Source organism: Molossus molossus, unplaced genomic scaffold (genome assembly GCF_014108415.1).
Source record: "Molossus molossus isolate mMolMol1 unplaced genomic scaffold, mMolMol1.p scaffold_m16_p_6, whole genome shotgun sequence".
NCBI classification, from domain to species: domain Eukaryota; kingdom Metazoa; phylum Chordata; class Mammalia; order Chiroptera; family Molossidae; genus Molossus; species Molossus molossus.
In genome coordinates, this window is record NW_023425399.1 from 96,560,380 (window position 1) to 96,584,402 (window position 24,023).

Below are 24,023 nucleotides of genomic sequence, written 5' to 3' on the forward strand. Positions count from 1 at the left end.
AATAAACTTAACCAAAGAAATAAAAGACCTATTCGCAGAAAACTATAGGTCATTGAAAAAAGAAATAGAGGAAGATATAAAAATGTGGAAGCACATACCTTGTTCATGGATTGGAAGAATTAACATCATTAAAATGTCTATACTACCCAAAGCAATCTATAGATTCAATGCAATCCCCATTAAAATACCAACGACATACTTCACAGAACTAGAACAAATACTTCAAAAGTTCATATGGAACCAAAAACACCTCAAATAGCCACAGCAAAAGAAGAACAAAGTTGGAGGGATCACATTACCAGATTTCAGGTTATACTACAAAGCCACTGTAATCAAAACAACTTGGTACTGGCACAAGAACAGGCATATAGACCAGTGGAACAGAACAGAGAACCCAGAAATGGACCCAAGGCAATATGCTCAATTAATATTTGACAAAGGTGGCAAGAGCATACAGTGGAGTAAAGACAGCCTCTTTAATAAATGGTGTTGGGAAAATTGGACAGCTACATGCAAAAAATGAAACTAGACTTTCAACTTACACCATACCCAAGAATAAACTCAAAATGGATAAAAGACTTAAATGTGTCCCGCGAATCCATAAAAATCCTAGAAGAAAATGTAGGCAACAAAATTTCAGACATCATACACAGCAGAATTTTCACTGATACATCACCTAAGGCAACAGAAACAAAAGAGAAAATGAACACGTTGGACTACATCAAAACTCAAAAGCTTCTGCACAGCAAAAGATACAAACATCAAAATGGAAAGGCAACCCACTGTATGGGAGAGCATAATTGCCAATGATATATCAGATAAGGGGTTAATTTCCAATATATATATAGAGAGAGAGTGCTCATACAACTCAACAAAAGGAAGACAAAGAAACCAATTAAAAAATGGGCAGAGGAACTAGACACCTCTCCAAACAGGACATACAAATGGCTAAGAGACATATGAAGAAATGCTCAACATCACTAATCATCAGAGAGATGCAAATTAAAACAACAATGAGGTATCACCTCACACCTGTCAGAATGGCTGCCATCAACAAATCATCAAACAGCAAGTGTTGGTGAGGGTGTGGAGAAAAGGGGACTCTAGTACACTGCTGGTGGGAATGCAGACTGGTGCAGCCACTATAGAAAACAATAGGGTGTTACCTCAAAAAATTAAAAATTGAACTGCCATTTGACCCAGTGATCCCACTTCTAGGAATATACCCTAAGAAGCCTGAAAAACCAATCAGAAAGAATATATGTACCCCCATGTTTGTAGCAGCACTATTTACAATAGCTAAGATCTGGAAACAGCCCAAATGCCCATCAGTAGACGAATAAATAAAGAAGCTGTGGTACATATACACAATGGAGTACTACGCAGCTCTAAGAAAGAAAGATCTCTTATCTTTTGAGACGACATGGAGGAACCTGGAGAGTATTATCCTAAGCGAAACAAGCCAAACAGAGAAAGACAAATATCATATGATCTCACTTATTTGTGGAATATAATGAACATAACAGTCTGAGGAATGGGGTAGTCCCAGAGACGTGGAAGTGGGGTACAGAATGACAATCCCCAGAAGAGGGGGTGGTAGGGGAGAGATAAACCACAGAACTTACATGCATGTGTGCATGAACAATGGACATGGACAACAAATCTGGGGACAGGGCGGGGAGGGAAGGGAAGGGGGGGCATCAGTGGGGGGAAAAGGAGAAACATCTGTAACAAAAATAAATAAATTAAATAAATAAATAAAGTCAATGTCACTTATCCTGAGTTAATCAAGGTCACAGGTGGCCTCCAACACTGTCAAGGAAGATGGTGCCTCTATAACAGAGAGAGGAGATACTACTCTGTGTTGCCTTGAACTTCCATAATTTTGTCGGCTCCCAGAGCAGCCTTTGCTCAGAGCCCCTCTTGGCTGTGAATGGTTGGAGCTGGCTCATCCCAGAGCCCTTAGTGTTGCTTCAATACCAAGGGAACCAAGATACGTAAACACACAACACCACAAGAAAGGATGGCGAGGAAGAGGAGCAGATAAGGGAAGGAAGGAAAAAGAGAAAGGATGGGAGGAAGAGAGATAAATAATAAGGAGGTTCCATTCACAAGAGTAATAAAAATATAAAATACTTGGTTGTAAACTTCACAGGAGTGTGTAGCAGCTGTGTGCAGAATATTGTAAAGCGTTAGTGAGAAGCCTAAAGGAGCTCTTGGGTAAATGGAAATGTGTACCTTGGGGGTAGCACTTAGTATTCCAAATATGCTGTTCTCCACACATACGTTTAATGGCATGACAATCGAAATTCCAATAGGAGTTTTTCAAATCACTTAATGTCTTAATTTGAAAAGAATAGCTAATATTGTTAAAGGAAAATGAAAGTGGCCAACTAGTGACAGATATTAGGACTAGATTATAGAGCTACAATAATTTTAAAATTGTGGGGCTGGCCCAGAAATGCTAAATCAATAGAACAGACTTAACTGACCCTAATTGAGCTGCAGGGGCAAGTAGCGGCATTCACGGTTCTTCCCTGGACTTAGGTTTTTCCTTTTCAACTTTATCCTTTTCAACGTAAATGCCTGCCTTGGATTTTCAGAACATCTTGACAAGTAAGCTGGGCTGGCATCATTACGCCCATTTATTAGAAGATCAAATAAAAGCCCAAGAGGATGAAACAACTTGTCCATGGTGACCTGGCGAGTTTCTGGTCAGGACCCTAGATCCCAGCCATGGGGTTGTCTTATGGCTCTTTGGCACCATCACAATGACCTCATGGAAATCCATGACATCAGATCATGTGTGAGCTTTGCCTCAGTATCCCCATCTGGAGCAATCTCTGGGCTGGTGGGGCAGGATGGAGATGAGAGACGGGCTGAGCCTCAGCACCCCTGCCCTGCACAGAGGGGAGCCCAAGAAGAGGGCCGGCTCCAGGAGACACCAGGCTTTGGCCAATAGGTTGCTTAATTCAACAAATATATATATATTGGGTGCCCATTACATTCCAGGCCTCATGGCAGGTCCTGGGCAGCTCCACAACCCACTTAGAATCATCCTTGCCTTCCCCTCTGCCTCCCACCCCTACCACATCTCAGGGTCTTCTTTCACATCTATTGCCCTTTGGCCCCTTTGGCCCAAGAGGCAATGTGGCCTAATGGTAGAAATACAGTATAGCAGATTCATCACTGATGGTCTGGAGTTCTGGTCCTGGTTCTGGCACAATTTGGGGTTGTAGTTTTACTTTCCTTGGGAGTGATTCCTTCACCTATCGGGAGGACAGTACCCTCTTCCCAAACTAGGTCATGGTAGGCGTCAGCAAACTGTGGGCCAAATCTGCCAACCACCTGCTTCTGTACATCCCATACGCTGAGCACAGATCTTACATTTTTAAATGGCTGGGGAAAAGTCTAAAGAACAATAATATTCTGTGACATGTGACAGTTACATGGAACTCAAGTGTCCATCAGGTTTCACTGGAGCACAGTGCAGTCGCTCCCTTAGGTCTCATCTATAGCTGCTTTCCTTCTGCACAGGTCAAGTGGAGTTGTCATGACAGAGACCAAAAGGCCCCCAAGCCTGAGATATTTACTATCTGGCCTTCACAGAAAAAGTTTGCTGATCCCTGGTCTCGGACATTAGAACGATGTACTGGAAGTCCCCTTACACGTGGAGAGACGGATGGGTGACTAAGTCTGGGCACGGAGAGTGGGCCAGTGAAGTCTGGCAGGGAAGCAAAGCCCACCCTTCTGAGTTGATGGACCTGCAGAACTGGCTTGGATGTTCCACCAGACTTTACCTGACAGGGCACGGAGCTCCGGGGGCTGCCAATGACAGGAAAGGGGGAGGGCGTGCCCACCTCGCCAGTTATGTGGGCCGAGCCTCCCTTACAGCTCACCCCACATCCACCCTCAGGCTCACAGCCACCCCACCTCAGCCCTCATTCCAAGACCATCTTCGTGGCAGACTCATCTGCCCTCCTTCCCCGCCAGCCCCACTCACGTGGTCTCGCTGTTCATGTCGGTGACGTCCACTCTCTCCAGGAACCACCCTGATTTGTTGCCTGCGTTGTCGTGGCGAATCCGAATCTTGGTCAGGGCCCCCAGGTCGATGGCATTGACGGTGAAGGTGTCTGTCTGGGAGGGGCCAGAGTAGCACTCAGAGGAGTGGTACCTTCCCAGGAGCTGAGGCTGCTGTGCGATCCCAACTGGCTAGGGGCACCCAGATTTGTGTTGTGGGATGTGTGTGTATGTGTGGGGGGTGTTGCTCAGGTTTGTGCTGTGTGTGCACATGTGTACATACACTCCTTCAACCACAGATTTTAATTAAGTACCTGCTATGAGCCAAAGTGTAAGTCCAAAGTGATTTACAGAAACAGAAGTACTGGACTTGCTCGCGGTTGAGGAGGGAAGACAGAATGTGTCCGAGTGTATGTACAGGCACTGGACGAAACAGGAAACAGACACGAATGGAGAAGTGAACGGGATCTCTTAGCTACAACTTTCTAAACTCATTAATCCCGAGTCATAGTGGCTCTAATTTTTCCAGGAAAGTACTGAAACAGAAGAAACCATGATCCTCAAGCCATGGGACGGGGTTTTGAAACAAACACCAGAGGCCTCTGTAATAAATCAGGCGATGAGGCCAGGAGTATTTTAATGAATTTAGTCTCTTTCTCTCTTCCTCTGTGTTGACGAGGGAACCCGGCTTTAGGATAAGGGCAGGAATGGGAAAGGTGAGATGAAGGACAGTCTTCTAGCCTGAGGACATTGTGCAGTTTCTAAGGACAAAGATGACAGCTGTGTTTTCCAAGCGTTTCCCCCTACACTAGGAGCGGGAGTTGGGAGCATTGCTTTCAATGCTCAAAGCTTTTGGGGCTTCACTGACTCAGGATCAGATTTCTCAGCCTGTCTTTCCACACCCCCATTCTCCCCACCCCTTGGGTTGGTTTCATCAAGCTTCCCAGAAGCAGAGCTCACCGTGGCTCAGCACTGACCACAGCCCAGCTGGAAGACTCGCTGTCCTCACACTGCCTTCCACATGTGTACCCCCACGTCAATGTCATGAGGTCCTGTCGTTGGAGAAGCCCTCTCACGGCCATCGTTGGTCCTCCACACCCACTGCGTTCATCCACCAAGGCCATTTCCTTCCCACCGACTTTTCCCCAAAGCGCCATCTTGTGGTCACGCTTCCTCCCTGAACCCTACTCCACCCACTAGGTCCTGGGTGTCTGCTACCTCTACTCTTTCTGGTGAGTTCCCGCGAGCTTCATGGAGCTGGACCCCCACCCAGGCCTTCTTATGCCCCCACCGAACAGAAGGAACACTTCCACGAATAAAGCTGGTTGGATGGAATAAAGCTCGCTGCTGGACACAGGAGTCATTGTGGGAGCCACCAGAAAGTTCTCTCTGTCTGAGTCCCAACCACCCTCCCAATGGCCAGAAAGCCCAAACCCTACCTGTCCCGGCTGAAACTTGCTGGACTTGTCAGAATTCTTCAGGGGACGCTCGCCTGTGTCCCCGTACTCGCCGTAGATGGTCAGGAAGACGTTGGCACCGGTGCCAGCCTTGGCTACATTCCCTGTGATAACCTGGACCTGGTAGGTGTTGGCTGGAGACAGAGGACGATGCAGCATTGAGGACCCCCAGGCCTCTGAGTGGTCCTGAGGCTCAGTCTCCCAGATTCAGGTAGATGGTGGAAGCTGGAAGTATCTACAGATACCTCCACGCTACTAACCTGGAACTGAATTGGCCCCTCCTCTCCATAAAGCCCAAGAGGTTGTGAGTCTTGGGAAAATGCACCCTCAGCAGCCCTCCCTTATGTCCTCAACACAGTTCTATCAGGGCTCTCCCTGAACCATGCACTCCTCCGGAGAGCCTGGGACAAAGGCAATGCTAACCCCAGACAGGGAACTGTCCATGGTGACAAGGCACGCGTAAGGAGAGCTATTTGGGAACCGTGATGCGTGCCCACCTATGGGCTTCCGCGCGAAAGGAGAGCTAGGCACCTCCCCTCTCCCTGGGCTCCCTTCAAGGGACTGTCTGACCCCTGCTCAGGCTTACGTTCAGGACCTGACCGGCCAGAGGGCGCCAGCTCCACGACAATTTCACTGTCCTCCTTGCCTCGCGCCAGCCAGCGGTTAACAGCAAACTTGTACTGCTCAATCACCTCCTGCATCCCCGGCCCGAACTCCTCCTCTTCCTCCTCCTCCTCCTCGCTCTCCTCCTCCTCCTCCTCTTCCGACGAGGACTCCTCCGACGAGGACTCCTCCTCATCCCCCTCACCCTCCTCGTCGCTGCTCTTCTTCTTATTCTGCTTCTTCTTCAACTTCCTCTGCAGCTTGGCCTTCAGCCGCTCCTTCTTGAGCAGCTGCTGCAGCTTGTCCTTCTCCTTCTTCTTCCGGGCCTCCTCCTCCGGGGTAAGCTCCACCTCCTGCACCAGCAGGTGCCGCAGCCACACCATGTCCACGAACCAGCCGGGCGAGAAGCCCTCGTCCGTGTGCCCCAGCCGGATCTTGAAGATCTCCCCCACGTCAACCGCCTCCAGCTGTGCAAAGTGCAGGGCAGTGGCTGGGGTGGCCCCTACGTCCTCCCCACACCCCCCACAGAGCCAGGCATGGCTTGTGTGCAGAGTCATGGATGGAGAGGCTCGGAGCCTCCAAGCCCACCAGCTCCCGCTCTCCTACACACCCAGCCTTGGTTTCTGGGCCCACCTTCCAGGACCTCTTGCTAACCCCACCCTCTACCCAAATGCATTTCCTTCTAGACCCCTGTGATGGTCAAGGCGACCTACCTGCTTCTTTTCTTCCTTCCATCTTCTCTCTCTCTTTCTCTCTCCCTCCCCCCAAAACACATCACACTAGCCAGCACATCACACTCTCTCTATTATTCCTGTTTTCACATCTTTACTCGTGCAGTTCCTTCACCCAGAGCGCCTTATTCCACCCTCCACCTCTCACGACAACCTCTTCATTCACACTCGTGAGCTCAATGATTACTTTCTTGTTCATCGGTGCTTTCCTGGGACCTCTTTCCTAAAAATTTTCAGCATTAATCATATATAACTTTTGTTATAAGCAAAAAAAAAAAAAAAAAGTGTTATTTTTGGAAAAACAAAAATCTCCCCCATGCTCCCAGAGGCCCCAGGAGAGCTCAGGGGGAGCCCAGAGCTCAGCTGAGGTCCTGGCCTGGCTGGCCTCTCTGTCCACAGGAGCTGGTCTCTGCCCACTCGAGTGGGAAGGCCTCGGAGCAGGGACTGTATGTTCCAGCTTCTCTTCCCCTCTCAAAGGGCAGTGTGGACCAGCTTCGCTTCTCCTCAGGGGTCAGGTCCTAGGCCTTCCATCAGCCATTCAGTTCTAAGCCTTACAGCAGAGCTCAGGGGGGCTCACATGGAGCCCCTGACAGTTGGGCCAGTCTGTTAGCATCCTGCCGACAGGTCCCGCTGGGTGTTTGACACTCCTCAAAGCCCAGTCTCACTAGTTCTCCTAATTATGTGCTGGGGACACTGAGGTCCAGGGCTGTCCCATGAGTTGCTCAGTGTCCCACAGCTGGAGTCCAGACCTAAATGAGAATGCAGGTCTTCTGATTCTCTGTTCATGAAGCAATAGTGCGGCCAAAACCACCTTTGTGAGAAAACTGGCAGCCCACGTGGAGCCCAGGATCCTCGGGAAAGAGGAATTTCTTCTTCTCGGAGACTTAGAGGCCCTGGACCTGCAGACTCCCTTCCTCAGTACATCGGATCTCCCGCCCCGTGTTTTCCGGGTCGCAGCATCCCCACTAGGCCCAGCACAGGCTCAAAGGGCGGTGTGGATGAGCCAACAACCTGTGGCCAACCTGCCCAGGGAGGCCCTTGCTGCCCCTCCCCCACCTGTCTGCCCTGTGCGAATGCATCTGCCACATCCAGCCGGTCGCTGGGCATCCAGAAGGTGTGCTGCTCTGTGACATCTCCATGACTGGTCAGCTTTCCAAACATGTTCCCTGACATTGGCTATTTTGATCCTTCCAGGGCCGTGAAGCAGGCAGGACAGGTATTATAGAGCTGGGTTTGAACCGGTGGAGAATCTGAGGCTCAGAGAGGTACAAGGCTAGGGCCTCCACCTCCTCAGCAGCGTGTGGGGGTGGGCCGCAATGAGGCCCCACCCAGCACTGGCGTTCTGTACACCTGCAACCCTGGCCCAGCTCAGCCCGGCCCTGGGCACTGGGTTAGGACTTTGGCTGAGGGCCCAGCCGCTTGTAACACACAGAGCACCAGCCTGAACCTGCTCCCTACACACGCACACACACACTCGCGAGTGCATGCGCATTCGTGTCCCGTATCAAACATTCATGTGTCCTCCAATGGGCACCAGCCTGCATCCCCCTTTCCTGCCAACAATATGCCCGTATTCTCGTTTCTTTTCTCCTCTCCTCAAAGGGGAGTGTTGAGGCCCAGGGCACTCATAGCATAACCCAGAGACCCCAAGGCCTCCTGTGTCCTGCCTGGGAAGCCGGGCCCTGCCCTCAGGCCGACAGAGCTGCAGCGCCGGAGGCCACGGGGCTGGGAGGGGATGCACTAACCAGGGGCCCAGTGCCATATTCTGCTAAATTAGATTTATCTACTCCAGCGGTTCTCAGAATTGGCAGCATATTAGTATCACTAGTAGGGCTTGTCGAAGCATCCCCAGACATTTCTCACTTAACCAATCAGGGTATGGACCAAATTTTTTTTAATGCGCCTCAGGTGATTCTAATAAAAAGCCAGAGAACCACTGATCTACTCCAATCCCCTCAATTCCGGGCGTTTGCTGGGCCCTCTGTTGACACCCCCACTGCCTCCCCTCCAACACACCTGGAATATGTCCTTGGATGCCCGCTCAAACACCTTCGAGCGGCTGGAGAGGAAGAGCACCTCCGTCTTGCCCTTCTCGCCGTAGATCTGTACGTAGACTCGGGCAGTGGTGTTTGCGCCGCCCACATCTCCCGTCCACACCTCAACCTCGTAGTGGACCACTGGGTGGGCATGCGGGGGAGAAGCGGGACATTGAGTGGTCATTACAATCGCAGTGATAGTCACACAAACGTTTCTCAAGCCTGTTCCATGTGTCTGGTGCTTCATGGGCATTATCTCGTCTAATTCTCTCAATATCGTGCGTAAGTATGAACACCCCCAGTTTACAGGTGAACAGACTGAGGCATAGAGGACCTGAGTAGGTGGCGGGAATGGCAAGGCCAAGCACTCAGACTCCAAAACCCAGTCAGCCACTGCGCCACACGAGTCCTCTGGAACCAGGAAGGCAGTTGATACCCCAGCGGGCATTCGCCACTGTGTGGCCCCCCCACCTGGGCAGATGCCACGGGGCAGAAAGAAGCCAAGGCCAGCTTCTTGTCTCTTGTTTTTAGTAAAGCACAAGGGGTTGAAATTATAATTTTTATTTAAATATATGTACCTCTCAAATGATACCAACAGATACATGTGCAGAGAGAGAAAGAGAGAGAGACAGAGAGTTGTCTGTATTTTGAAGAAATACTTGATCAAACCCTGCAGGGGTAGAACCTGTTTTCTGTCAAAGGCCATTTGGATGTTTACAACATCATTGGCAGGCCATGCAAAATGATCAACTTAGAAATTAGCCTGCTATATATTTGGTCAGGCTAATTTGCGTGAAGTTAGCTGGTATTGATTTAATGGGCTTTATATGGCCCACAGGCTGGACGGTCCCCACCCCTGTGAGAGGGTGGAATGTGTTACAGGTGCGCACCACTAGAGGGCACTTCCTACTGGAGAGTGAAATACCTTCCAGAACGAGGAGGCCATATTTTTTCAAAGTGACTATTATAAGACTTGCCCTCTCCGCAATGATGTTTGAAGACTTTTATTTTCAACAAGATGAGGATCTCATTACCATAGCAATGTGAGAAACCGGGGGCTGAAAAACAGAAGGACTAGCTGCGAGTCCGAGGAAGTTAAACTAGAAATGCCGGGCTCAGCTGGGAGTGAGGGTGGGCTATGGACAACAGGGGATACATTCTGGAGGGCAAGGACCCCCAACCTCATTCCGTCCCTCAGTTCTCAGGACAATAGGCAGCCAGGATGATACAGAATTAGGATGGATGAAAATGGGCAATCAGAGAACAAGAACCAGCTATAGGAAACTAACATGTGGTCGCCGAACTGAAATACTCCACAGCGAGGATAAAGTCAAGGGCAGCTCTGCAGAATGAGAAGGGAATTTCCCAAGAACAAAGTGACAAGTGATAGAAAGGTAAGAAAATCAGAGGGAGTCCAATATCTTACTAAGGGTTCAGTCCTAATGAAAACAGAGGAAACAGAGAGTTGGCCATTGTCAAAGACAGAACACAAAAAGGTCTCCCAGCTGAGAAATGCTTCTGGATTGAAGAAGCCCGTGAGTTCCAAGAACAATGGGTGAAACGAAAATCACAAAAGGCAGTGAAGACATCGTGAACTTTCAGAATGCCAAAGATAAAAAGAGGATCCTACAAGCTTTTAGTGAGGAGAAAAGGCAAAACAAAAGGTTTGAATCACAGAATGGCATCAGACTTCTCAATTGCAACAGAGAGAGCTGGAAGATAGAAAAATCCCTTCTAAACTCTAAGGGAAGATGAGTTCAACTCAGAATGCTATAGCAAGCCAAACTATTGATCAATTATGAGAATAGACTAAAGACATTTGCAGACCTACAAGGTCTCAACATTTCTCTTTCATGCACCTTTTCTCGGGAGCGACCAGTGAAGAATGTGTTCCACTGAAATGTGGAAATAAACCAAAGACGAGGAAGACATGAAATCCAGGAAATGGGGCATCCAAAAAAAGAGGAATTTCCAAAAATATGGCAAAAAAGGAGTTCCGAAAGGACAGCTTTGTAGCAGCCTCGAGAGCGGGACAAAAGTTCCTAAAGAAATGTCTTAAGACAGGAACTGGGGGAGAAGGAGGTAGAGAGGAAATCAACAGAATTCCTGTTGGGTTTGGACATGTGCACGCATTTTTACTTCTATTAGAGACATGGAGATAAGATGATGTTATGGGAGAACTGTGTCTCCCCAAATTCATATGTTGAAACCCTAGTCCTTAGTATCTCAGAATGTGACTGTGTTTGGAGATAGGCCTTTAAAGAGGTGATTAAGTTAAAATGGGGCTGTTAGGGTAGAGTCCGATCCAATAAGACTGGCGTCTTTACGAGAGGAGACTAGGACACAGACATGCCCGTGCACAGAGGAAAGACCATGTGGACTCGTAGTGAGAAGGCAGCCATCCGCAAGGCAAGGAGAAAGCTTCACAAGAAACCCAACCTCTGCACACCTGCTGGTGGACTGCCAGCCTCTGGAACTATGAGGAAACAACTTTCTGTTGTTTAAGCCACCTTGTCTGCAGTATTTTGTTATGACAGTCCTAGAACACTTACATAAATAAGTGGGTTTATAGATGGGCAAATAGAAATACAGATGAGTATATAGAAAACCATGCAAGGGAAAAAAATGAGGCTATCACTAACTCCAGGAAAAACAGAAAGTTGTACAAAAGATGAAAAGCAATCATTGTATAGTAGGTATTGCAGCAGTGGATAATGTGTGCATAGTCATAATAATGTAAAATTGAACGCTGATTTAATTTTAGTGAAGGTTGGAAGGAAGAGACGTGTGTAGGTGCACACTCACACACTTGCACATACACATGTGTTAAAAGAGCTAAATGCTCCTTTTCCACAGTAGGAAGTCAATCGTTAATGTCAATGACTGAAAAATTAAGAAGTTGATAAGCAGATTGTTTAAAATATGGAGATAAATTTCAGAAGAAAAAGCTAAAGTAATTTAAAAGTTGTTACCTCTGGCCCTGGCCAGCCTGGCTCAGCAGTTAGAGCGTCAGCCCATGGACCAGAGAGACCTGGGTTTGGTTCCCAGTAGGGGCACATGCCTCTGTTGCGGTTTGTCCCTGGCCCCGGTTGGGGTCGTGTAGGTGGCAACCACTCGATGTGTCTCTCTCACATTGATGTTTCTCTCTCTCTTTCCCTCCATCTCTCCCTCCCACTCTATCTGAAGATAAATGCAAAAATGTCCTCAGGTGAGGATTTAAAAAAAAAAGTTGTTACCTCTGAAGAAGGGGGTGGGTAGCGGGAAGAGAACTACAGCTTTTGTCCTTTTATGTTAACTGTACCTGCATTACTCTGTTGGAAAGCAAGTTCTAATTCATAAAAAGAGGGAAGGAGCTGACTCTTCACGCTAGTAGGTACCATTACAAAAGTACATGACATGCACTCAGGGAACCTTCAGGTTAGCTGGGGACAGAAAATGCACACACGAAAAGACAAGGTTTCTGGAAGAGAAAGAGGTGAGTTTGTGTTGGGGTTCCTTCTCAGGGACGCTTCCTGTGGCAGTGAGCCCTGGGCAGCTGTCTCAGGCAGATATAGAAAGGCAGAGGTGAGGAAAGTGACATTCTCTGTGCCAGGTTTTGGTCCCACGGTCTCCCTAACCCTGTAGATAACCCTTGTGTCTCTGAGCCCCACCGTAATCTGTGGCTCCTGCATTATGTACAATGGGTGGCCAGATCACCTGGAACTTCACCTTCATTCACAGATGTCACCACGCTGTTCACAAAGGTCCCCCGCCCCATGCCATTTTATGTCACAGCTCTTACTTGGCACTGTAGCATATATCTGTCGTTTGTCTCCCCCAGTGGAATGTAAAATCCAGGGCGACAGGATCTTATCTGTTTTGCTCATGCTGCCCACACAGAGCCCAGGGCAGTGCTGGCTCAGAGAAACAGTCGATACATATTTATTGAATAAATGAAGAGTAAAGCTTTATATCCTCAGCCAGTCTTCCCGGGGAGGACATGGACTATGTCCTCTTGTACACAGGGCTGAGAATGTACATGTTTTATACGGTATTTGCTGCCTTTAGCCCAGAACAAAATGCTTCATCCTTTGAGTCCTCAGTTTCCCCATCGGCACAAGGAGCCCTTCCTCCCTCCCGGAAACATGGCACCAGAGGCCATTGGAAGCCCCCATTTTCTCCCCTCAGCCCCCCCCCTTGGAGACAAGACTTAAGTTGCCCCATAGTCCCTCCTCCGTCCCCACTACCCCACCCCACAGTGTTGATATCCCACCCCTGCCAAACCCATACATTTCTGGATCTCCACGACCTCGCTGGGATAGAGCTCCGCCTGCAGGCGCCCGTCCGCCTGGTTCTTGTCCAGCCAGCGGTTGGCAGGGAAGGTGTACTGTTTGCCTTGGCGGGGCACACGGATCTGCACACTGCCCAGGAACCAGCTGGCATTCATGCCCGTGCCGTCATGCCCAATCACCAGCCGGCTGATCTGGAAGGAAACCCGGGCTGTGGGTGAGCAAGGAGCCGGTGCCTAGAAACCTCCATGCCTCTATCCCTACCTCCCCAAACACCTGTGCAGGCTGTGACTCAGCCCCGCCTCCAGCTCCTCACTGCCATCAGCCAGCAGGGGGCTAGGGCACCACCTCTCCTGCCCGGAGTCTCTGTGTGCCTTCCTCTTCAGTCCAGCTCACCCCCCCCCCCCGGGGAAGTTGTGAGAAGCAAGTGGGGAACAGGTGTGGCATGAACTCCCCAAGCTCCAGTATCCTTAGTAACGTCAGGCGGGTATTTTATATGCACTTAATAATGATGTGTTGGCTTCACAAGAAAGCAAACTTTCAAAATGTTAGCCTTCTGCATCTGGTAGCCGTATTACTGATGTGGCTTTGCTTTGTTTTAAACAATACACTGTTGCATGTATTTCTGCATTTCTTCTCTGACACATCTCTCTGATACGTGACAGAATATGTGCACAGCCTCTCAGGGTGCCGTCATTTTGTGTCTAATTTCTCCCTCCCTCTTGGACCTGGGCAACATTGTTCTCTCTCCACTGACACTCAGGACTTCACTTGCTTTACTATTTTACATTGTGATTGTAACATCTTTGCCCACAGGCAACATAGATGGTGTAGGTGATCACGTTACCATCCTTATATATACTTGGCTCTTCAGTGTTCAAACTGCTTTTATGTTTGTTTGAAATGTTGTTTACTGGGGATTCTAACATCAGATGGAGTTATCAGATAGCCTTCGAGGTCCCTCCCAGCCCCCCACCACCCCCAGATTCTCCCTGTGATGGTTTGGAGGGGTGATGCTAGCCCTGAGTCCTGTGCCAAAACACCGGATTTAGACAATCGTCAGTGTTGATCCTGAGCTCGCTGTTATGAGTGCTCAGTGCCTCTTTGCAGCCAGTAGTGAAAACATCATCAGCACTGAGTGCAGGTAGCTGGGTCCCCTGGAATCACTGGAAGGAAACCAACGATGTCTGCAAACAGCCTGAGAGCCTTTTGGGTGCATGCCAAGGGACATGGAGAGCTTCACTGTCTTTCAGTGGTGCTGGGACTGGGACAGTCCTAGGGAGGGACTGCAAGAGAGTAAAGACAGGGACAGGTGTCTTCTACCTGATGTGACAGAAGGCTCCTTAAGGCCAAGGACTGTCTTTCAATTCCACGCGAGGCACCTGACTTGAAGTAATTGTTGACATGGAGCACTAGTCAGTAACAGCTAGTGTTTATTGAGCATTTACTATATGCATGTGGGTATAATTTACACTCGGGAGGTAAGTGGAAACCTTGGGCCTCAGATCAAGGCAGTGGGCAGCCAGAGCCCATACCCCCACATCTTGGTCACACTGCTTGCGGAGGGGGTTTCAAAAATACAAGGATGGGCTCAAACACCTTCCTCCTCCCCTCGGATGTCCAGTTTGTCTTCCGGCTGCTGCCAGAAATCCTAAGTAAAGGGACGAGCATTTCACTCTACAACTATTAATTCAACTTAAAATGTAAATACATTTTGATAAAAAAATCTTGATTGAAGCTCATTATCTTTAAGATATATATGACTGCCCTGGCCTGTTCGGCTCAGCGGTTAGAGCGTTGGCCCGCAGAACAAAGAGTCCCGGGTTCAATTCCGGTCAAGGGCACGTGCCTCGGTTGCAGTTTGGTCCCCGGCCCTGGTCGGGGTTTTGAGGGAGGCAACCAATCGATGTGTCTCTCTCATGACATCGATGTTTCTCTCCCTCCCACTCTATCTGAAGGTAAATGGAAAAAGTATCTTCGGGTGAGGATTTAAAAGATATACATGACTGACATGAGCTCTTTCCCCAGAGTGAATTTTGATGGAGCACTTAGAATAGGGTGAGGTTCCCCAGGGTGGGCAGGAAAGGTGAGGTCGCAGATGAGAAGCTTGTCACCAACTGAGTTTCCACAAGCCACACCCTGAGAGGGGCAGGTGATAAGGCAAAGTCCAGCTCAGAGAGTCCTAGAAACGTTTCCAATCCTAGGTCCGGGGAGTTAGGCCTGTGCTTCTCCAGATGAAGCCCTCAGACCCCTTGCAGCAGGGCCACTGGAGCCCTGACAGAGCGACTCTCAGGTCCCCTCTCCTAAGGCAGCGTCTCTCAGGGTGGCCTGGAGTGTGCACAGAACCACGCTTCCTGGGCATAACACAAGCACACTCAGGTTTGCACCTGGGCAATGTTTTCAGCCCCTTTCCAGTTCTCCTTCTCCTCTTCCTTCCTGCACACCAGTGTCCCCTTCTCCAGGGTCTGGAACCCAGGCTCCCTGCTCCTGGCTATAGAGGTAAAGGAAATGCAGGGTCTACAGCCACTAAACACACTCATCCCATCCCCAGGGAGACTCTGGAAGCTTAACCACTGTGCACACATCTCCTGCTGCTCTGGTCACAGCTGAAAAACAATGTACCTCGATAACCCCACGTGGGCCATTTTTCTTCAAAATTAGTTCATCTATATGTACATGAGTGGTGTGTGTGTGTATGTGTGTGTGTGTACCCATGTGTAGATAGATGTGTGCAGGGGAACGGGTGACATGATGTCCCAGGTCCCAGGAAGGAGACTTACAGTTCCAATGTTCAGGGTCTCGAGGGTAAACTCGTCCACCCGGCCACGTTCAAAATAGTCCTTCAGGTTGTTGTCCGAGACAAGAAGATTTTGCTTGATGGTGTCAGACTTATCCCCATAGAGCTTGATGTAGACTATGGCATCTGTGCTGGCCCCGGGGACGTCCCCCGTCTTCAGGCTGATGTGGTAGCGGTAGTCTGAGCAGCCCGAGGCAGGGGACAGGAAGGGGGGGTTAGTGCAGGGCTGGCAGGAAGCAGTGGGGAGCAGGGCGGTGGTCTGCAACCAGGGGTGCACTCCTGCTCTCTCTACGTAGCCCTGGGACTTGGGACAGGGCTCCTCCGTCCCTGTGGGGTCCCCTCACCTACAACATCGGAATCCTACCTGCTCGGCCCGCCCCACCAAGTGTGAACGTGCTAGGAAGAGGAAAGCATGCATACTAACATGTAAGAGACAAAGGACTGAAAGCAATTTCTCCTCTGATGGCGGAGGAATCTGAGGCAAAGGGAGCACCGGCCTTTGCCAACAGTGTTTAGTGCATTCTGTACACAGTACTGTTGCTGAGTCTTCTGACCTTGGCTGTATGAGTGAGGATTCGGAGCCTCAGAAGCTTATGTGTTTGGCTCAAGATGTCAACAGCTGGTCGACGGCCAGCAGAAGCAAAGCCTAATGTGGACCTAAAGCCCTTGAGTGGAACCCTGTGCTGCTGTGACTCCATTTTATCACCCAGAAAGTTTGCATCATCTGTGCACAAGGGAGGACAAAGCATCTAGGAAAAGAATTTTAGCTTTAGCGTTATTGCTTCTGTTACTCTAATCAGCAGAGATCCAAATGCATTCAGGGCCCCATGCCCACGGCCACAGAGTCTGTGTGCCAGTACAGACACACAAGAGATTTCCAGACCCTCCCTCAGAGCCTCTTCCTCTCCACCCTCCCCGGCGCTGCCTCCGTGGGGTGACGTGAAGAGCGCATGCGTTCTCCAGGGAGTGCTTCTGTGTAGCCAAGGGAGGGCACCTGTTGTGCCCAGGACCCAGCCATCGCCTGGTCACCAGGACAACTTACTCTTCAGTGTTGCATTGCTGTCACTGGGCAGCAGCTCTCGGACCAACTGCCCATCGTCCTTATCTTTGTCCAGCCACCTGGTGGGCAGAGGAAGGATTGTGAGCTCTTTGAGTGGGGCAGGCAGACAACCCACCATCACGCAATTTGTGCAGAGTCACACAAAGAAAAATGGTTCCACTAGAGCTCAGAACAAAGGACCCCAACCCAGACTGGGGAAGGGGAACCGCCCAGAGGAGGTGATATTTGGCTCAGATTGGAAGGGTGACAAGGAATGAACCGGGGGAAGGGGAGGTGCATTGCAGAAGGACAGCATAGTCTGGGGTAAGCTGGCTGAAGGCCAGTGTGGATGGAATGCAGTGAGTCAGGGGTGGGCACTGGCAGATGGGCCTGTAGAGGTGGAAGGGTCACCCAATGTGGGACCTTGGCAATCATGGTAAACAAGTTTGTCCCAAATGCCACGAACACCTGGGACATTGTTATCATCAGAACAACCACCTTTTTCCCTAAGAGCCCACCTTGTGTGTGGCACTGTGCTAAGGGCTCTGGGGTGGGGAGGAGACAAGGAGATGCACTATGATAAATAAGACACAACCCAGCCCTTAGAGGACCTCCAGTCTAGTTAAGAAGACAGGATAGACTGGCCAAGGCATTGAACACCAAGATGGGGATGGATGTTAGATCAAAGTAGGTACAACAGGAATTTAGAGAATGGAGAAAGGGTCATAGTGAAGGGGCTTTGATCAAAGGATGAGTGTGATTTGCCGACAAGGAGGAGCTGGTGTGGACCCTGCAGGGCTGGGGCTGGATAGCTGTGACTCATCAGTCTGTCGCAGTGGGCGACGGATGCAGCTCTCTGCCGGGTATTCACCAGCAGTCACTGAACAAATCCACCTGAAAAGCACCGTTCCCACTGAGCACAGACACCCAGCCTGAGAAACCAGATGCTCTACAACTCAGGTTGTCTCAGCCCCAGTACTCGAGAGGGTCTGTGATACGGGGTGATGGGCAGACACCTTTGTTGTTCTCCAGGGCAATGAGGAAATCAAGACCCTTGCACCTTGACCAGGGTGTCTCCACTTGCCTACGCCTTGGCGCTTGTTTTTGCAGCCCACCCGAGAGGGGGCAATTCCTGAGCCACAGGAGTATCTAAGGGAGCCCAGGCACTGTCTCCTCCCCTGCCCTCTTGACACGGAGCTGAGGCAGACCTAACACAGTCCACTCATCCAGTGGACTGCCCCTCCCTGGGGTCAGTGCAGGCAGCACGGTGGTTGTCTCATCCCTTCTCTCCTTCTCCCCTCCGTCCCCAAGCCCATGACCTCACATTCCCGTGGACCTCGCTGTCAGCTGGTCGTTAGCTAGCATTAAAATGTTAGCTGACCAGCAAGTTGATACATTTCCCACAGGCTTTGGTGCCGTGAATCTAGAACACCAAAAAACATTTGCTATTCCAAGACGTGAAGATCTAGTTGGGGAATTCTAGGCATTGAGGACGCACTGGAGGGAAAGGGGGGGATACTTGAGAGCAGGAGACTGCTGGCCACAGACCCTCAGATCAACCCGTCAGGAGTCTCCCCCTCCGTCTGTGCTGCTGAGGTCTGGCTGGCATCTCCCACAGACAAGGGGACTGCAGAGAAGGGCGTGAAGCAGCCCCCGGGCACACATTCCCAGGGATGGAAAGGATGGAAAACCAGTCAGCCCTCGGCCACTGGCCATCCCACCTCTCTCCAGTCTCTCCACCACCTGTCCGCCCCCAGGCCTTCCCCAGCGGTAAAAGGAAGCTGTGACTTGTCATTTCAGTTTCCACCTAAATACGTGCAGGGTATTAATAGGTATTTCCAAACACAGCCTTTTCTTTCAGCGTCAAACAATTCAGCCCAGTTTCAGAGCGAGGTGCTGCTAAATGGACAAGCCAGTCTGCTGGTGGTTTTGAGACTCTTTCCCAGGGCTCCCAAGAATGTGCAAGTATGCACATATCTGTGCGCACACACACACACACACACACACACACTTGCCATAGCTAAAACACTTACCACTCCCTGATCCTGGCAGGGAGATTTTGATAAATTTTCCCCTTCTCCCAGCAGCTAGAATAATAAATAGCTCAGGTGCAAAAGAAGCAGTGTGTGAGCTCGGGCTCTTCGAAGTCCTCCTCCAAATGCCATCTCCACATGCCTCAGCAAGACATAAGAAAGCATTTTCTAAAAGATGCATGGAATATTTGGGGCCAGGAAGAGCTCTGGGGTGTTTGGGGGCCTCGGCTCCCATTCTGCCCTGCAGTCAACATCATCAGCATCGCCTTCAGCAGACTTGGCTCTTCCACAGGGCCACCCTCTCTCACCCTCACCATCACCATAAGACACTGCTGGCTCAGAAGGCACAGAAGACCAGCTCAGTGAGGAGATTTTCCCAAAGTCACACAGCAGGTGGGTGGGTAGACTCTTGGTCCCAAGCTCCCCCTGCACCCTGCGTGTGGCAGTCTGGACACCACAACTTTGACCCCGCTCCCTTTCCAGGTTCCCCCTCCTCTTCTTGATCTGTCCCAGGGCTTAGTCCGCACCGTTATCTTTATCCACATTCTTCCTAAAGGATCCCATCCATTTCTCTGGCTTTAAATTTTATCTCTAAGCTCATTTCCTGAATTTATTTCTCAAGACCGACTGCCTACTCAACTCACAGGCACCTCAAACTTCACACACGCCACCTAGCCCTCGAGTCCAGGCCATCCCCAGCTCTCAACCCTTCCTTTCTAGACTCCCCTTTTCAGTAGAGAGCACGCCACCTACCCACTTGCCAGAGGCAGAGACCTGGGTCCTCCAAGTCCTCCCTGTCAGCAAGTCCTGTGAACTCTGCCTGCAGAACACACCTCGGTGCAGCTCCTCTTCCCCACCGTCACTGCCGCCACCAAGGGCCAGGCTGCCATGGTGAGGGTTGAATTGTGCTCCCCCAAGTACATTGAAGTCTTAGCTCCTGGTACCTCAGACTATGACCATATTTGGAAATAGTGCCTTTACAGAGGCAATCAAGGTAAAATGAGGTCCTTCGGCAGGCCCTAACCTAAAATGACAGGTGTCCTTATGAAAAGGAGAAGTTTGGACAGAGACGGGTGTGTGCAGAGGGAAGACAACGTGAAGAGACACAGGGAGAAGATGGCCATGGCACGTCTGTGGCCATCAGAAGCCAGGAGACAGGCCCAGGGCAGAAGCTGCTCGGGGCTCCTTCATGGAACACGGCCCTGCTGACCCCCGGATTTCGGGCTTCTGCTTCCAGAACTGTGAGAAGACAATTCCGTTCTTTCAGCCACTCAGCGTCTGGTGCACTGTTACTGCGGCCCTGGCAAAACGACAGACCCCTGCGGACCCTCACAGCCCTCTACTGGTCTCCCTGTCTCCTCACTGGACCGCTACAGCCTGTTCTCCACCCACACCCCACAGGGAACTTCCTACAATGGAAGATCCCACCAAGCCATTCCGACGCTGGCCTCTGTCCACCTCTGGCCACACCTGGTGGCCCTCTCCTTTGTCCACCTGCTTTGGTCTGGCTGCAGGTCTAGAACCCTCAAGCTCTTTCCCCTGACACTCTTCTTTCTGTTCCTCCGGGAGTCAGTCTAGATGTCCCTTCTGTAGACGGACCTCACCCAGCACCCCATCTCGCCCACCCCGTCTCAGTGTGGCCGCTCCCACCAGCCTCCGCCACCGCTGTGCGCTCCCTTCATCCCATTTGCCACCGTGTGTAATTGTGGTGGTTTTATTCAAACGCTTAATGTTCAGTTTAGTTTAGTTTATGTTTTAGGCTATAAACGTCATGAGAACAGGAAGCGAGTGTATAGTAAATGCTTAATAAATATCTTTCTAGTCAATGGGAATGAAACAACGAATGCTGTTCTATCCAGCATCCCAGACAGGCAGCCTCCAGGCTCAACAGGGCGCACACTAGTCAGTGATGGACCGAAGCGAGGCCAGAACGCTCCCACCCCATCCTTCTTCTCGCTCCTTCGCCACGTGTCAAGGCAGCCCTCAACAGCCCCTTCGGTCCCATGCCCCGTGCCACTCCTCCAGCCTGGGTGACCCACCCTCCCTTCCCACCCTCCACTGACCCTCTGACCCTCTGACCTTCCTTCCAGGCCCAGGTCCAGTTCTGCCTCTTCCTGGAAGCCTTCCCTGGTCTCCCCAACCCTTCCACCTGCTTGGGGCTGCTACATCATTACTTATCTTTTTAATGTAATCCCTTGTAATACTAACAGTGGCTACACTTTGAAGACTCTAGAGACCTTTGTGATGGACACAAAAGTTTCACATGGCTGGGAAACTGCTCTTCCTGGGCTCGTGGGGCGGTAAGCAGTTCAGCTGTAGCAAATGCGTGTCTGCGTGCATGTGTGTACACCTGAGTGCATTTGTGTGCGTGGACAGAGAACGAGGAACACGTTCACGGCTGGGCTGTCTTAGCGCAACCACCGTCGGGAAGCCGGGGCTGACCCTAATGAGGTGAGTTTGGGCACAAGCACCTCATCCACAGGGGCAGGACTAGCCTGGACCCGGGATCTGCAGACCCCAGCAGTGGGAAGCCTCAAATTAAGCACACGGCGTACACCTCCCCGACGGCGCGGCAGGTGAATGTGGGTGGCCGACGTGACAGCACACGCCTGTTGCTCCTCGTGTTAAAATGTCTCTGTCAGGAACTTCTGGGAGCCCAGACTAGCTGTGAAAAATTCCCAGTGCTAAAGGGAAAGACAGAAAAGGAACTTGACCTCGCTAGGGAGCTGGGGAAAGGAAAGGAAAACAAAGGAAGGTCTTGAAAGATAGTAACAAGGAGGAGATGTGATTGGAAGGCTATCCAAGTAACAAACACCTTTGACTCCAGAGTTTGGTTCGGCGTGTAAGTAAGGCACCTCTCAGTTAAATCCTGAAAGTGTCACACTTGATCGTGAAAAACACGCTGACATTCTGGGACTTGAACACAGAGTAGCGCACACAGGGACGCCGCGGGGCACCCCCTGGGGGTGGGGCGGGCCAGCAGCAGCAGCAGGGCCGGCTCTCTTTTCCACCAGCGACATCCTTAAACCACCATTGTACTCCCTGGTCCTGGCCGTAGGCCCGCGTCTTCCCGAAACGGGGCCCTGGGCTGGGAAAACGAGAGGCAGGCAGGACTGTGTACCTGAGACACGGGAACTCCATGTTGTCACTCTCCGGCTGCCCCTCCTCTCTCAGCAGCACCCGGTCCAGGAACCAGCCGCTGCCCCCGCTGGTGCCGTCGTGCCTGATCCGCACCCGCCGCACCTTCCGCATGGTGACGGACTCGATGGTGAACTCGTCGGCCTTCAAAGGGGGAGGACAGCAGGGCCAGCTGGAAGGGGCTCCCCTGGGACCCAACACCAAGGGAAGACACAGGCCCAGGATTCAGCCAAGCCCGAGCCCCAGCTTCTCCCACGGGAGTGTCATTCATTGCCACATTCCCAACAACTGAGATTCGTGTTTTTTGGATAAACAATGACCATTCCCTAAGATCCCCCAAAGGCAGACCCCACCCCCACCCCTGGAGGAAGAACCTGGGAAGCTGTTACAAGGCACTATCCGGCGGTTATGAATTAATTCCTTGGCTGGCCTCCTCAGGCTCCCTGCTTTAGGGGGACACTGGCCCCCTTTAAGAAGGGGGGTGATTGGAATCGGCAGGGGAGGGGAAGCCAGTGGTCTTGTGAATGTACACGTTTTGCCTGCCAATGAGGCAGCAGAAATACAGTAGGGGCTAGAGAGGTGCCCAGCCTACCTGAACGCACCTGGGGGTTTCCAGGGACAGGGACGTGGAGGGTGGGATTGATGGGCAAAGGAGTCTGAAGGAAAAGACTCGAAAAGTGTGGACAGAGACCTACACCCACATCAAGGCCTTGCCCTGCCCTGGCCAAGAAGAGAGCAGCAGAGGAAGGAGAGGACAGACTCATGTGACAATAGTCTGCAAATCCCCTTCACCTGGCAAGTGACCTTGAGCCTCACGTTAGGGCAACGACTTCCCTGTGTGCCTACTGTGTGCTCCGGGCCAGGTCTGCTGGCGGCCGTGTGCCGGCGGTCCCCAGTCCTCACGGCAGCCCGCCCCAGCCAGGCCTCCCTCCCCACAGTTCCGAAGTGAAGAAACTGAGGCTCAGGGAATGACTGGCCCCAGGCTGGGTTTGCCTCCAGATCTTCCTGCCCCGTTGCCTCACAGTCTCCCTGTAAACCCACTTGATGGCTAAAAACAACAGAGGGAAATGCCCAATACGTGTGTAATGAGGCTGGGAGCGGAATCCAGTTCCTCCACCCCACGTTTAGTGTCTCTCCTGGTTTCTTTGTCAAAAAACAAAAAAGGCGCCCCCAGTGGTCACACCTAGTGGAGGATGCAAAGTTCCCACGCTGGCCTCGGATGCCCCAGCTCTGCACCAGCCTGTGTCCTCTAGCCCACAGGTGAGATGCCCCGCCTCCTTCCCTGCCTGCCCACCCCTGAGGACAGACAGGTGTGGTTCCTACCTCCCCAGTGTCCTCCTGCTCTGCCCTCTTCTCAAAGCTCAGAGGTGGGGAGGGGACAAGACCCCTCTAAGGTGGTTCTGTAGCTCCCAGCTGGATAGGCCTGGGAGCCCACCGAGTGTCAGGCATGCTAGTTCCCCATTCCCCTCACCCAGAGCAAGCCTCTGCTGGCTCAGTACCAGCCGTCAGCTCTACGTAACAGCAGGGAAGAGCGGGGAGTAGGGATTGGGTGGGGTTGGGGTGCAGGTGGGGTGGGGGTGGCACATTGCTGCAACTTACATTGCCTTTCTCAAACATGTTGTCGTTGTTCCTGCAGTTGTACAGCAGCCGCTCCCCCGTGTCCCCCACGTCGCCAAAAAGGCAGAGATAGACGTTGGCACCTGTTCCCGCACCTGGAAGATCTCCCGTGCACACGGTCACACGGTACCGGACCACTGGCGGGCAGAAAGAGGGACACCACTGGCTGACAGCCCCCTGCTCCCCAGCACTGGCCTCCTCCTCTCCCCTCAGCTCTCATCGGGCTGACCTTGCTCCTTCCCAGCTACACAAATCCCACCTCATACCACCCAAGTGCCTGCAAA

At 51.3% G+C, this 24,023-nt stretch overlaps 1 protein-coding gene across 2 annotated transcripts in view; it reads right to left on the bottom strand.

Annotated features, from left to right (window-relative positions):
- LOXHD1 (lipoxygenase homology domains 1) overlaps window positions 1-24,023 on the bottom strand; it is a 149,073-nt gene that overhangs the window by 58,260 nt on the left and 66,790 nt on the right. For both annotated transcript variants that reach the window (XM_036245260.1, XM_036245259.1), the window contains exons 13-21: window positions 23,722-23,876; window positions 22,106-22,266; window positions 16,955-17,031; window positions 15,896-16,092; window positions 13,117-13,309; window positions 8,828-8,988; window positions 6,064-6,547; window positions 5,460-5,611; window positions 4,004-4,137 (exon numbers count right to left, since the gene is read on the bottom strand). In XM_036245260.1, the coding sequence (XP_036101153.1) occupies window positions 4,004-4,137; window positions 5,460-5,611; window positions 6,064-6,547; window positions 8,828-8,988; window positions 13,117-13,309; window positions 15,896-16,092; window positions 16,955-17,031; window positions 22,106-22,266; window positions 23,722-23,876 (1,714 nt within the window). The remainder of the gene's footprint in view (window positions 1-4,003; window positions 4,138-5,459; window positions 5,612-6,063; window positions 6,548-8,827; window positions 8,989-13,116; window positions 13,310-15,895; window positions 16,093-16,954; window positions 17,032-22,105; window positions 22,267-23,721; window positions 23,877-24,023) is intronic.